Below are 15244 nucleotides of genomic sequence, written 5' to 3'. Positions count from 1 at the left end.
GGGGAGGCAGCGTCCTGGTTCTCATTTCCATCCCATTATATGTTTTTGGACTATGTGTTTCCTGTCCAGCCCAGGAACAGGATGGTGCTGGACTGCAACAGGTTTCATGTCCGTACACAGGAGCTTTGAGAGACCAAACCCTTCGGAGAGCTTGACTCCTCTCTTACCAAGGTGGAGTGGATCTGTGCAGGGGGACCACTGGTGGCCTCCATGTGTAGGTCTTTGCCCCATGCTAGGAACGGGGTTTGGCTGAGCAGCTAAGTGAAGCTGAGGGAGGGAGGTCTTGGGAACAGCAGGTGATATTCTGGCCCTGGAGAAACACTCCTGTTTATACTTTTTGTTGCAAGCCAATGTTTTGTTGCCAATTTTAAAGGTAGAGCAAAGTGTGTTACTAAGCTTCTTTCCAGGAATGATAATTGCTGGATAAGAAACTGTCAGAAAGGAGTGAATTAGTGGCTTCCACTCTTGAGTGAAAGTTCTTACTTGACATCTGATGCTCTATGAAAATAAGTAAGGACCATGCTGCTATTTATGCAATTCTTTTCTAGTTTCTTCTCTACTTCCCCATCATCTCTTCTTTGCTGTAATACTGGAGCTTTGACCCTCTGTGCTGACTGCTCCCAAAGCAAGAGCTCTCTGATACCAATCCTTTCATGTTTCTTGTGAAGAGATCTTTGTATTTGCAAAGAGTGTGTTTGTGTGGGTGGAGCAACAACACTGGAAGAGCAGTAAGTACCTCTTCCCTTCTCTCCCAAGGGACCATGTAACACTCACAGAAGGCTGAATTTATGCCAGGAAAAGCTCAGCATGGGTATTGTCTCCAGTAAATCCTTGCAAACTGGGTTTTGCGTGGCATGTGGCAGCTGTGCCTGGAGCTAGACTGGCCTGACTTCTTGGGGATATGGGAGAGGGCACAGGGGCAACAGAACTAATCTGAAAGAGTGGAAGGGTGATGGCCTTTACAAACAAAAATCCATGCTGTCTTAGAGATCTGGCAAGACTCCCTACTTTTGTGTTAGGGGAGAGTAAACGTGAGCCCATGTCACCATGACATCTCCTTGCCTACAACTCAACCAACGCCACGTTGCCACAGTTGCCAGTCAATGAGTCAGTGAGCAGTGACTCAGTAAGGTCAGTAAGGTCACTGGTCCTTATTTACCCTCCAGGCAGAGAAGTTCCCACCTGCACTTATAATGCAACTTGCTTAAAAACCTCATTGCTAAAAAGTAATGCTTATACCCTTCCCAAGGGCTTCTGGACTTGGGTATTGGTGGGCTGCTGCAGGCAGGCGATTAGGTAGGAGAGCCCTTGTTCAAAGGGATCCTGGGACATTGTGTCCCAGGGAATGGAGCTCTTTGAGCAAAAGCCAGGCACGTGTGAACCAGCTGTCTGTTGTGGAGAAATGCCTGATCTTAAATGAAGAGCATCCATGCAGAAATGCAATGTTGCAGAAGAAAGGTTTGCAGCAGGCTTAACCTTTTTTTTTTTTTTTTTTTGGTAGCAGATTAACTGTATTAAGGAGCATTTCCTGTCCTGAATGTGAATGCTCATGAGTAAATGAAAAACTTTTTGACTTTTTGGTGAGGTAAAATAATTAATTTGTCATTCAGAACTAGGGATTTAATTTTGAGGCTGGCTTGAGGCTCAGAGGACATGCACTTGATCTTATTTTGGCTGGTTTCTCTCCTTTTCCTTTAATGATGATGCAAAGAGATTTTCAACCTCTTTTTGATTTGCGGCTTCCTGAGTGTGTTCCAGAGGAGGTACAGAATCCTGCAAAAACTTCATGTGTGGGTGGTTCTGTGCTGCCTATGAAGCTATATTGTTTTGTCTTGCATTTCCCTTAGAAATATACTATAGATTCGGAAGTACTTTGAATTGCAAGCTGAAAACTACTGTTTTTACAGGGATGTGCTGTTAGGTTTGGTAGAAGTGGGAGGTCAAAACCACTCCTGCCCTCTCCCATGCCTAGCTTGCTGTGCTCTTCCTTCATCCCCTTGCTGCTGAAGTCTCTGCTCCTAGAACTGTCTGCTCTAACTGTTGGCACATCTTCAGACTGTGTGTCCTTGCTGCTCAGAGCTGGAGATCAGCCTCAGGGCCCAGAAGCAGCGCTGTGCAGTTTGGCTCAGCAACATATTAACATGTGCTTGAAAGAGAAGATGAGCAGATGAGAGTGCTTCAAAAAATGTCCGGTGCTGTTAGAAATGAGTTTTTGGATGCAAAGAATGACTAGAAGTACTGGGACTAGGACTGGGGCTCAAAACCACCTAAGCTGTCCTTATTTATAGTGGTCCAGCTCCACCATGGTATAGCTGGAGCTGGTGAGCCTTAGTGGATAGGGCACTTGAAGAGGCAACTATGACCTTGCTTGGCTGGAGAAGATCATGTCACCACTCTGCGCCCCAGTTCTCCTCCAGAACAGGAGACCTGATTCGCCCTTGGTGTGTGCTGAGAGGAGCCAAGGAAGAGCAGTATCATAGTATGCTGGCTGTAGTTCTGTAAATATAAAAATTTTTGGTTACTTCTGTGAATTTGAACAAGGCTATTTTTGTACAGAAATGTAAATAGCTGGTCAGGTAATTAACTGGGAGAGGTATCCTAGTAATTGCCCCTCCTCGGGACTGTTACACTGCCTGCACGTAGCTTAACATGCACTGTATGGAGGAGGAGTGCAGGTATGGGAAGGAGAGATGAGGGCTGGGTTGTTGCCTTCTTCTGTTTTCCAGGGTACACTGAGTTTCACTGTCCTGGCTGTTAAGAGGGGTGGTTTTGCATTGCCTTTAGCAGTGGCTGGTTTGTAAGTGAGTCCCTCTGCTCTCCTTCATGGTGTGCAGAGAGCAACCAGTGCTTTCAGAGGGTATGTCTGCAGTGGGCTGAGGGATGTCCTGCAAAAGTGACTGGCTGTATTTGCCATCTTGTCTTGTTTTGTGGAGCTGAGTGAAAAGCAGATGGGCTGGGAGGGCAGCTAAGAGCGGGATGGCCTAGGGCTGGCCTGTGCAGTGCATATCCTTGTTGCATGGTGTGGTTGTGAAGCTTCCCTGCTCCCAGCATGCACCCTAAAGTGGAGCAGTGGCTGCCTGTACCTGGGGGATTTTGGAGGCTGGATCTCCCTAGTCAGAAGACGATGCAGGCTGCAGAGCTGGAGGCTACAGAGGATGTTTGGTTGGCGAGGTGCAACCTGCTTTGGCAGACCTGCCAGGCACCCAGCCTTCCCTTGGGGCATTCACCCTGGCTCCCCACATCTTCTGGCAGCTGCTGGGACAAAGAGCAATGCTGATAGCTTTGGCAAGTTCATGGTTTTAATTTTGCCTCTAATGCCAGCATCAAGAAACACACTTTGAAATAAATTAAAAAGAAGATTGGAGGAAAGACAAAGCCTTTCCGTGGCATAAGAGAGAGTTGATCATATTGGAGCACTTAAGCTGTGCAGCATCTCTCTGTGCCTTGATCAGCTCTAGGCTGTCAGAAGGACTGAGAAGAATGGTCCTGATGAGCAGGCTCTGCATTCCCAGTGGATGTGCTTGAATAAATAAATTCATACACATGTAAAGTTCTGGTTGCACAACTTAACAATAAATTGCTGCTTATCCTGGTACAACTGTGAGATAAGAGTGTCATAAACATTTACAGCCCTAATAAACAGGTCCTTGTGTAAGGACAGTGTTGTTGTCTTTCATGCTGCTGTTGTGCTTCTTAGGGAGATAGATTGCTGACTTCTTTCATTCCCGACCTCAGCATTGTCTCTAAAGTTTCCCCTTTGCTGCTCTGGCTGGAGACCAGTGCAGCTCAGATGTTGGCTGCTTTGACCATTCTATATGCTGAGATGACTTAAGACAGCAAGCACAGGTAGAGATCAAGTGTGCTCTTCTTACTGTTCCCCTTTAGAAAACACTTGGCTTCTGTGAAGGCAAGGGACAAGGCTATTGACTTGCTCTCTCTTAGTAAGTCTGGTGTGTCATGTTCTTATATTGTAAGTATTTTAGCTGTTTATTACCTTTAGCTGGATTTAGCTGTCAGTTTTTAACCAAAGTGTTAAAAGCTGTGAGTTTTCTTTACAGTGAATATTACTTTGCTTTAAGGCTCCTGGTTAACATTATGTTCTGCTTCTTCCAGCTTGTAGCCTACTACAAGTGCTGCCAGCATGTCCCTTCCAGGCTGGCAGCACTCCCAGCAGCATGGTTGTGGCCAGGACACGTCCTGGCCCATCAGGCCACTCCATGATACAGCTGCTGTTTGGTTTGGTCCCCCCAGCTTGGCACTGTGCATCACTTCTCAGATTCTGGCATTTCTCTACCAAGTGAGTGTGCTTCCGCAGGACTGAGGTGTGGTTATAAAACATGGGTGGACGGAGATCAAAGCTAGCTGACTTGGTGCCTCCGGACATGCGTGGTTTGTGGTTTGCATGGATTTCGCCCTTTGCTCTGTCCTGACAGCACTGTGGGTGCCAGTTAGTGAAACAGCCCATATATTCTTTTACCTGCAAATTTTTAGTATGGCTTGGTTTTCTGGCTCACACGTGCATTAATCAGTGGCTGAGCCATTTTCTCTCTTTTTACATGCAGTTGGTTCACCAGTTTGATCATGACTTTTTTTTGTATGACGTGAAATGGTGACAGGTCACCAGAACTGGTGTCTCGCCTCCAAGAGTCCTGACAGGACTGAGAAAAAAGTGACTGGATGGCTGACAAAAATGAGCAATCCTGCATTAAACTCAGCTGTTAGGGTAGAAAATGCTGAACCTGTCCCTGAAAGAGACTGAAGGGTTTTGAATGCTTCTGTGTCCTCTTTCTTTAATGGAGCACACTGTCTGAAGCGGTGAAGATGGTTATAAATAACTCAACTGTTTCCCAGGGAGAGGAAAAGATCAGCGTAGCCCTGAGGAGGATGATGCTAATGTGGATTGGGGGAGACAGCGGTTCTCTGCTTTGCCCCAGGCTTCCTGCAGGACCTCAAGAAGTCACCAGCTCTTCTAGAGACTGTGTGACTGTTTCTTTGGGTTGCTACTCTAGCTTAAATGGGAATCAGGGCATGACCTTGGACTATGAAGTTTGTTCCCTTTGTGGCAAGATCTTGCCTGGCCAAAAGGGACAGAGACTAAAAGCTGACATTAGAACAGGAACAGTATAGTTGAACAGTAAGACAAGTGCTGCTTGCCAAACAGAAAGGCTATATTTCTTTTTTAATTAGCAATGTTTAATGTTGATTTTTTTTTTTTTTCCTCAAACTCCAGTACTCCTTAACTGGAAGATCTGCAAATTGCAGAGCCCTATTGGGCTTTCTGCAGGGCTGAATCATGTTTGGAGATGGGAGGACTTCTCTTCTGTGTGGCTGTGCTTGTCCCTTCAGCTCCTGCCACTCTTCTGGCATGATGCGACCAGGTTAGCTGGTCGGGATGGGGGAGCCAGCTGGGCTGGGGGAGCTGGCTGGGCCAGCCAAAGCAGAACAGCGTCCTTTGCAGTGCATGCATCGTGCAACGCTGCTTGCTCTGAAGACTGCATCCCCTCCCAGTCTCAGGGCACTGTGATTGCTTGTGGAGGGGGGGGAAAAAAAAAAAGTTGGTAGCCCGGAAGTGGATGCTTTAGGAGTTAATGGCATTTTAATCAGCAAGCTTTGCTGTGCTCATTCACAGGCCTGTTTATTACACAGGGCTGTGCTGATTTGCTTGTCCACTCCTGGTTATTGCACTTCGTTATTCCCATGGGGTATAACTGCCCTGGAGAGGATGCTTGCTGTAATGGATCTCTTTCCTTTGTCTTTTTTTTTTTTTTTTTTTGCTAGATTTTAATGGAGCTAGGGCTTTGTCAAGCCCATTATCTTTAAATGTGTTCATCTCCATGCAAGGTGCTCGACAGGAATCTCTCCCTGTGCACTGACTTGCAGCTTAGCAAATAGCTGACAGCAATTCCCAGTTGCTGAAGGAAGCAGGCAGCAGTAGCTTTACTTCTTTCTCCTCTTTGCCCCCCAAACTGCCCCTTGTCTTGGGATGGATAACCTCTGTTATCACTCATCTCCCGAAGAACCTGGCTGTTCTTTGCACGTGTCCATCTCTAGGGATGAAGTCTCATCTATATACTGATGAAATGTCCTGAGGTGCCTTCCTCAGGAAGTTGAATGGGAATTTTTTTTTATTTAGGCTGTTCTTTGGAGCTAGGAGATATAAGAAAAAGCTCTAAGAAGGGGAGAAGAGCTTTGCTTTAGGTAGTAAGGCCATTCCCTGCAAGTGAGATTTTTGCTTAGATAAGCAACTTAATAAAATCTGGGAGGACAGCTGTACCTGTGGGTTATCAATAGATGCTGGTTTTACTACGTGTAGAGATCAAAAAAGATAATTGTGTTTGTCTCCCATTACCTTGCAGTTTTGTACTGCAGCTCAATGATGAAGAAAAAGACTGAGCATAAAACTAACAAAACAGTAAGATTATGGCAGCTGCTAGGTGATGAAGTTTGTATTTGCTTTCAATCAGTGATGTTGGCTGCGCAGGGCCATTAGGGGTTAAAAATTGGAATTAAAAAAGTGAGATGTGTATGTATATACATACACACACGCACGCACACATATATATGTACATGGCCACTTCTCTGGCTTTGATGCACTGTTAAGAAGAGCAGTGTGCTCAGACCCAGATCTTCTGTGCTTTGGGCAATGGTCCTCCTCTCTCTGTGCTGCAACAGGGAAACAATTTTCCTCCTGCTGTTGTTTATGAAGGTTTGATGGCTCCTCCTCCTGTTCCCGCTGTCTGCAGGGCCTGAGCACTGCTGTCCTGTGCTGTCTGGGGAATTTGTAGCAGAAGGGAGCAGGTGATTGCCTGACATAGGTGGAGCCCAGGACAGATAGTTGTCAACATTGGCACCTCTGGGAGAGGAGGAAGGATAGGGCAGCTCGCTCTCCTTACATGCGAGTCCCTGGGAGTCCATTTGTTCAGGGCTACCCTGGTCTCAGAGGATGCTCCAAGGGGCTTGGGAAGAACACCCACGGTTTGTTCCTCTCAGAAAAATCTCTCTAACCCAGCAGAAAAAAAAACAAAGAGGTTTTCTTCAATATTTACTTTTATTTTTAGAAGACAATATTGGGCAGCAGGTGGAAATGGTATCTTTGAAGTTCAGGCTCCCCCTCTGCCCTCAGCAGGAAATGCATGCTGCGTGTGCGGCTGGCTAGGCTATTTGTAGACAAAGAGTTTCTTGATACTTTTTTTTTCTTTCCCCTTCGACTCTTTTGCCTATAGGCAAAGAGGATTTGCTTGCTGATAGACTGGAGTCTTGCGTGTAGACAGGCTCTGTGCACTGGAGGAGCACAGCTGTGCCTGGCTGCTTTTGTTAGCAGCCATTTGTCCTGGGGGGATGTGCTTCCCGATTTTCAGTTTTTTGGGATCAGGGAATTAAATCATTGCTGATGTAGTGCTAACAGTGGTGAGAATAAGGGGCTGAGGTTGCTTTTGGGCCTCTGAATAGAGCTGGTGCTTTCATAAGACTGTTCTTCATCTGCAAGATGGACTCAGACTGAACTTGTGCTTCCAGGCTCTGCTGCAGCCGCTCTCAGGTAGGCTACACCATGTGATTTCTGGCCTGTGGTTCCCCAGGTGCAAAATGAGTATGTAGCACTTTTTTCTTTTGCTCTTTTCTCTTATGCTCCTCAGGGTGCTGTGGTGTGTTGTGGGGGCTGTTTCAGGGGTGCCATGGGGCTCTATCGCAGTCTATGTCATGGTTATGGGAGTCTGCATGTGGCTCACTCGTGCCTGCTGTCACCATGCATCACAGCCTGCCACTGAAATACCCCTTTTCTCCTTTTGACAAAGAGCGAAACCAGAAGAGACCAAATTAAAAATAAAAGCATGGTCATTCTAAGCCGTTGTGTTCCTCTGATTGTGCCAACGAATGGGGATATGGTTAAGCCTGGATTTGTTCCTTGTGTAGCAGATAGGAATCCAGCCAGCTCTGCCAAGGACCATGTGCTCAGTTACCAAGCAGTGCTCTGCTCTGGGACGTGCAGCTTTTGGGGTCTTCTTCGGAGATGTGTGAATTACTGTGTTTGCTTTCCTCAGGAAATGTAATTTTCTCCATGTCTGTGGAGTTTCTTCAGCTTCTAGGCATAAAGAGCCAGATTCAAGATATGCCTTGGGCAGGTCTGTAGTACCAGGTGCCGTAATAATGGGCAGATGCCCCTTGCACCTGATGTTGTGACTGAGCCCAGGAACCTGCATCCCACTGTAGTGCTGGGAATGGGGCTGTTGCCAGGGCCACAGCAACAGAGTGGACAGAGAGAATTCATGTTCTGACATAAAATACCATTCTATGGAGCCAGTGGTCAAAAGCAAATGGTCATGACTGAAGGTTGAAAATTAAATGGAAGAGCAGCTGCTGTCTGAGGGATGGGAGGCCATGGTGCAATGTGGCATACTTGCCTCTCCCTGCTTCTCTATCTGGGATGAGACTGGCAGCTCAGTTCCCCGTCCTAGCAGTCAGGTGGGTGCCTGGGCCAGCCCTTTCTTTCCTTTCTCTGCGAGAGGAATGACTGTATCTTGCTTTTAATGAGTTTCCTCTCCTCCCCTCCCATTCCCTTGAGTTGGCAGGGAAAAGAGTTACTTGTTCCTGAGCTCTTGCCAATCTCAATAAAGTAAGTATTTTGCAGGGACTTTGTTGTGATCCCAGTTCCTGTTAGGCAGAACTGTGGGAGACTGGTGCTGCTGCACAGAATAGCAGAGCTTTGTCTTCCCTGCCTCTGTGGGGCTGGGGGACAGAAGCAAACCTTTGCATAGCACAGATGCGGTTATTCATTCCTGCCTCTGAATGTCTTTGCCTCTTAGGGATGCAAGTTTAATTCCTCCTTTTGGACTCCAGCATGGGATCCCTACGCAGCAGGTTCTGCCAGGTCTCGGTCCTCTCAGCTCTGCTCTTTGGGAGTGTAACCCATAATGGATCAGCAGTTGTTTCAAACCAGCGTACTCTTTAATCTTACCCTGGGGAGCAAAGTCCAACCTAAGGGGAAAAGATGCTTTAAAAGAACACAGGCTGTGTGCATTGCTGCTTTGCCTTTCTACTATAGATGTTTAGGGGGAACTTGCATCATATGGTCCTGTGAGTAGTTGTCTATATACCTCCCTGTGGACAAGCAGATCTCTGCTTCCTCTCTGAGCAGAGGGCTACTTTTTACCTGGCAACAGTCCTTTTTAGTCTGTCAGATCTCCCACCTTGTAAGGAAGCTTGGCTACGAAAATAGCTTATGGTATTGTCTCTTAATCCACATGAAGTGCTCGCCTGAAAATTTCTTCTTATTTTGCTTTTATCCTTGTCTTTCCCAGCTGCCTGCTATTGAAAAGCACTGGGAGACCTGACAGCTTGGGCAAGCCTTTCATGTGCACCATCCCCTCCCAGCACAAAGGCTGCTCCCCCAGCTCAGTAAGCAAGGGGGAAAGGAGGACTGGATTTCCCTTGGTGTTTGTAATCATCTCTTGCACGTGGCTGATGCGGTCTGATGTTTCTCCTTCCTATGTGGCATCTGTGTGGTTGCACCATGAAATTCTTTTGTGGCAAAGTGATGTCAAGCAGGGAGTAGCTGCAAGGCTGCAGAGGGGAACGGTGTAGCGTTACGAGCTATCTCGTGATTGCTCTGCGTGGATGAGCTAAGAGGGCATGGCTGCCTTAAATCTTGGGATGGAAAGTCCTACCCCTTGCCAACTTTTGCCAGATGGCCTGAGGCAGACTGAAGAAGTTTACATGACTACTTCTTTGTTGTCCTGTTTGCGAGTTGATGTGTGAATGACCAAACACTGAATATGCAACTCACTTTTCATTACAGTGCTGGTTTGGTGGCAAATGCAAGAGTTAAAGGCACCAAACACTTTCAGTGGCTTTGAATGAAAAACAACAACAGAAAAAGGAATTAAAGAAATTCTCCTGTGGCCTCAGATGATCTGTATTTGTTCTTTGGCAGAAAAGGGATTTTCTTTTCTTTGAAGGAAATTCCTGAGGCAGTTTGTTTCCTCACTCTTTTTTGGCTATGACTATGTCATGCAAAGAAGTCAAAATCATTAATGTAAAAAGTAACAGTTGCCAGGCCAGTAATCCTCACTGTGCAAATATTACACAAGACTTGGCTAGAAATGTAGTAAGCTGATGAATGATTTGAAAATGCATGAGCTGAACTTACCTGCAAGAAAAGGCGAGTGTGAATGTTTCCATAAGTGGTCCTGCATGGGCTGCTGGTTGGGTTTGAATCTCTAGCCATCAGTCCTAGTATCCTGTTGTGTGAAATAAATCCCCTTCTGGGAAGCAGCTGCTGCAAGACCAGATGACCAAGTCTGTCACACCAACATCCTTTTGCTCATGTACATCTCCCAACTGTTTTACCTTGTCTGGTCAAATGATTCTCTGGGATTCCATGGTGGCAATGGGGAAGTGGAAAGGATGACCTGAGTTTTGCCAGGCTTTGTTTTATTGGAGTTTCGCCGTTTTATGTGGCTGCTTCCTGAAATTACAGTGGACTGGTAGCAAAAGGGAGCCTTTTCCAAGGTCTCTTAGCGCTCAAGCATGCCCTTTATGGAGAGGAAATGTCTGTTTGCTCTTAGGAGTCAGAAATATGAGGTCTTGTAGTTCCCCAGGTGCATCACTCCCCAAGCTCACTCCAGCAAGTAGAAGAAGAGAAGAGCGTTATCTCTTGGCTTCAACACCAGGGACCATGGTAGCTCCCCGGGCTGCATCTGGACAAGTTCCCAAGAGCAAACCTGTGGCTGGTGTTTCTCTGGAGGTGCTGAAATGCACTCTTGGCATAAATAGTGAAGCAGCATCTCTCCATGAGTTCCTTCTGAGTCCTAGCTGTAAAAGACAAAGCAATTTTTTTTTTTGTTGCCCTCCCACTGAGAATTTAAATTTGATTGTCCTAGCAGTCAAGCAGATAAGTTGCTAAGGTCAAAAACCTGTTTGGCTTGTACTGAGAAGGAGAGGCTGGGAACCTCTCCTTCCAGTACCCAGCTGATGGGCATTGCAGTTCCTTAGCTGCATCCACATATACGTTTTGAAGCATTCAGCACCCTGTGGCAGCTCAAAATATAGATATGGTACAAGCTCCTCACACCATAGCAATGAACCTTTTACGTCTGGGTTATCATATGTGAAGCATATGATATGCCATGGCTTTGGTTCTGCCACAGGCTTCTTGTGTGACCATGCTGGACCTTTTCTTTAAGTTTGTAGGCATTTATGAGTCCCTCATCATGGCATTAGAAGGCTGTATAGGTTTGTCCAGGGTTCTTATGGAAGGTATTAGAAAATTTCAGTGGCCTGCACATCTGCATTACCATGAAGCTTTGGTGGGAATGAAGGGTGACCAAAAGGAGCAGGAGATTTTGGTGCAAAATTGCCTCTTGCTGTGCTGAGATTATGGGATGGAGATGAAGGGATTTGAGTTATGATGAGGGAATTTGGGAGCAATATGAAGAGTTTCTCCATTGAACGGACTCTTCTCAGTAGTGCCCAGTGAAAGGATGAAAGGCAACAGGCATGAACTGAAACACAGGAAGTTCCTTCTGAATATAAGAAAAAACTTTTTTACTAGAGGGTGATTGTTTTTTACTATAAGGGTGATTGAACACTGGAAAAGTTTTCCCAGAGAGGTTGTGGAGTCTCCACCCTTGGAGAAACTCTAAACTCAACTTGACAAGGTCTTGGGCAACCTGCTCTAGCTGACCCTGCTTTGGGCAAGGCATTGGACTAAAAGTCTCCAGAGGTCCTTTCCAATCTCAACCACTCTAATTCTGTGATCTTCATTCCTGAAACATTGGATGAATTTTGTTCCTTTGGCCGTTATCATTCAAAGAACGTCTCTAGCTCCCTTGGCTCTGTACTCTCCTTTTGCTTCCCCCTTTGTGGCCTGAAATGGGGAGAATTTTAAACAGGACTGTAATAACTACAGTAGTTCAAGACCCATATGCGTGCTGTAGCTGATACGTGGGACAGAGGCAGTGATGTGATAGAGGAGACCTTTCTCTTCATGGTGAGGTGGTGGGGAAACAATGTCTGGAGGAGTCTCGTGCAGGAAAAGGACTATTGTGGGGTGTCTATTTTCCTTACATGCTGCCTCCCACGTATGGCAAACCCCATTTTTATATGGGAAGGGGCAGACTGATCCATGGGGTATAAGAGCAGAGCAGGACAGTTAGGAGAAAAGTGATGAAAAATTTTGTTTTTTTGGTTGCAGTCCCCTTAATGCCATGCAGAATTACATGTGTAGTCTCATCCTATCTGTCCGACTCCATTTTTTTATTTTGGTATTCTTGTCTGCATTTTCTCCTTTAGATTTTCTTTGCAAGCAGCCTAACTTGAACATGCAGAAAGCTTTCTTCTGGACTTTCTTCTCTGTCAAAAATTTGCCACTTCCTCTCTAGCACTTAAAGCTGAGAAACCCTCACGCTCCCTTTAGCCAAACTGGGCAAAGCAGGGAAGGGCATCGCTTGGTTGAGAGCTGTTAGTTTAGAAACAGAGAGGGGGGAAAGTAGTTTTGAAAGTGAATGCAAAACCCTGTTGTGCATTCTGGACATAAATATTAGTGCTGCTGTCTTGTGAGGATGGCCAGGAAGGCATGCAGGGTATTTTCTTCCTTTTGCAGATCACTTTGAGGTAAATCAACAAGCTGCTCTGCAGACTTGAGTTTCCAATATCTAATTTGTCGAAGCAATTTTTACCTAGGGTAATGAGCTGGAAGGTTTGTCCCGTGCTTGAGACCAAGCCCCATTAACTTTATTATAAATAAAATTTCCCTAGCATCTTTCTCCATGTCAGACAGTGATTAGAGTCTTAACTACTTGGCTGAGGTTGCAGTCTCAAATTCATGAGCAAAAAGATGTTTCTAGTTCCAACTGCAGTTTCCAGGCTTTCATCTGACAGTCATTCTGCATTTTGCAAGGTTTTCCGAGGAAAACAATTTTTGGCCAGATGCTTTCTGTTGCCCTAGCTATGATCTTCACAACAGGTTCCTGAATCCACAGCCAGAGTAGGATTGAGAGCAAGCAGTTCCCTTTGGTTCTGTGCATTATTAAAAATTCTGCAGGTGCAGGCCTGGCCTGGCCCAGTAAGAACAAATTTTATGATTCACAGGTGTAACTGAGAATGCAGTTCAAATATTTCTTTTGCATCAGCGTCCAGCTCTAATGAAGCAAAATAACAACTTGCAAACAATATTCTCTGCTGTGTTCCCCCCCCCCTCCCCCCCCCCAACAAATTTGCCTTGGATATAAATGATGGAGCAGCTAGCCATTACGCAGTAGAGGTTGAATCCAGGCAGTGCCTATCCGAATCTGTATTTCAGCAATGCTGAAGATTGGCAGCCACCTTTTTCTGTCTACCACAGTGCAAATATACAATAGGCAACTCAGTGATATGTGCCCTATGGTTTGGAGGCTGAAAGCAAAGGCACTTCCAGCAGAAATATATGAAAATAGAGCAATATTGTCATAGGGCAGAGAAAGCACTGAAAAGCCTCTTTTCAGTGGGAGAGTTTTTTATTCTTATGCCTAATGGAGGGAGATGATAACGTTAAGGGTTTCTCTCTCGCTAGTTTTTTGCTCTTTTGTGTCCTCCCTGGTTTTTGCCATCAATATGGCTATGGATAGCAACCATGAACGACACTGGCAGAGAAGCACGTTACGTTGCCTGTACCAAGGCAGGGTGCCATGGCCAGAATGAAGGGTAGTGCCTGGGTGAAGCACAGTGGCTGCTGAGTGGCTCACCCTGCCCTTTTTTTTTTTTTTTTTTTTCCTTCTCCGCAGTGGTAGGTTTATACATAGTCAAGCTAGCAGGAAGGGAGAGCCTTTAGGTGTGTGAGCGCTTTTTTCCCATAGCGTGCCTGATCCACACTTGTTCCCCAGTCTTTGTGGAGGGTTTCTTTTTTCCTGGTAGTTTGTAGTTAATACCTCTGCCTTGGCTCCTGAATGGGGCATCTCGCTTCTTTTGACATTGGGCATTCTTGCCAAGCCAAGCATATTTATTGTAGTCAGTAGGAAGAACTAGTGTATTTTGGCTACTAGTGCCAAATGGAGGGGAGGAAGGATTTGCAGGAGTAAAAAAGCACATAGCTTTTGCTTATGCACCTACTTTTTACTGTTCAATAATCAATTAAGATAATCCATTAGCTTATTCCAGTGATGGACAATCATCTAGAAATGGGATAACACATCCCAGCATTATCTCAGTTTAATTTCAGAGATACCAAGCAAACATGTAGTATGAAGTAATGTTTGTATCTTTACATAAAAAAAGAATTCTTGCACCGGTGTGCTCAGGCTTGTGGCTGCAGAAAACTTTTGAAACCTGAGCAAGGAGCTCAGGCCTGAGAGATGAGTTGAAGCTGCGGTGCTGACAAGCCAAAGAGACTGTATTTGATGAAACATTTCTGTGGGTCTCAGCCCTGTTTGGGTGGGATGCATGTCCATTCTGGACATGTAGATCTCATCTTGTGCGGGGTCTGGTGATTCATGGTGTTACTAACCTTTCAGTTATGAGCTGATGATGTGTTTGGGCTTTGCCTGTCTCCCTAATGAGCATGGTTTCCATCTCTTCTTTTCAGTGGCACGAAGTGGCTACTATGGTGGAGCTCAGAGCTTGGTATCATGACTCAGGATCTCTCTACTACCAAGAGCCTGGAAGGAGTTGCTGTGCACCCTGTGTACCCAGACCCTGAGGAAAGAGGCGGAATGGATCTTGTGAAAGGGTGAGTCAGGGCTGTGCTTTGGTCACTGTCTTTCACTTTTTGTGGATAATTTGCTGAGGGCCATAGGAGATCACTGTGTGAGGGCTTCCCTCTGTGGGATATTGTAAAAGTAACTGAAATGGGCTAGAGAGTCATGGACTGCAGGGCAGAGAGCTGTTTTAATATCCTGTGCTAAGCCAAAATGTTAGGGGGTCACAGGGACCTGGGCACTACTGGCCATTTGCCTTTCTTTTAGAAGAAAAAAAAGGGGAAAAAGGAGGAGAGAAAATGGGGTGTAAAAAACTTGTCTTTTAGGTAAGTGGGTTGTCGGCATCTTTAGTCATATGGGAGGAATCAGCACTGTGCAGATCATCTTGTTGCCAGCCCTAGCGGGCAGAGGGAATTTTGTAGCTCCTTGGGGAGTCTTGTTTAGTGGGATACGCTCTGTTCTGGAAGTACGCTTGTACGCCGGTGATCGATAAAGAAGGCAAACTTGGAGAAGAGTCAGTTTAGTATTTGGGAAGCTGAGTGGATGTGTGGACCTCTAAAGTAAGCATTTGTTTTGTT

At 45.8% G+C, this 15244-nt stretch overlaps 1 protein-coding gene across 7 annotated transcripts in view; it reads left to right on the top strand.

Moving 5' to 3' along the window:
* Window positions 1–15244, top strand: part of LOC104142271 (ankyrin repeat and fibronectin type-III domain-containing protein 1) — a 348255-nt gene that overhangs the window by 28506 nt on the left and 304505 nt on the right. For 5 of the 7 annotated variants that reach the window (XM_068908667.1, XM_068908666.1, XM_068908668.1 and 2 more), the window contains one exon: window positions 14555–14698. In XM_068908667.1, coding sequence (XP_068764768.1) covers window positions 14598–14698 — 101 coding nt within the window. In that variant the 5' untranslated portion in view covers window positions 14555–14597. Of the gene's footprint in view, window positions 1–7192; window positions 7538–14554; window positions 14699–15244 lie in introns of those variants that run through there. The other 2 variants (XM_068908670.1, XM_068908675.1) reach the window with 2 other exon arrangements.

This window comes from Struthio camelus, chromosome 15 (assembly GCF_040807025.1).
Source record: "Struthio camelus isolate bStrCam1 chromosome 15, bStrCam1.hap1, whole genome shotgun sequence".
In the NCBI taxonomy this organism is placed as follows: Eukaryota; Metazoa; Chordata; class Aves; order Struthioniformes; family Struthionidae; genus Struthio; species Struthio camelus.
This window is presented reverse-complemented; position numbering and strand designations above follow the sequence as displayed.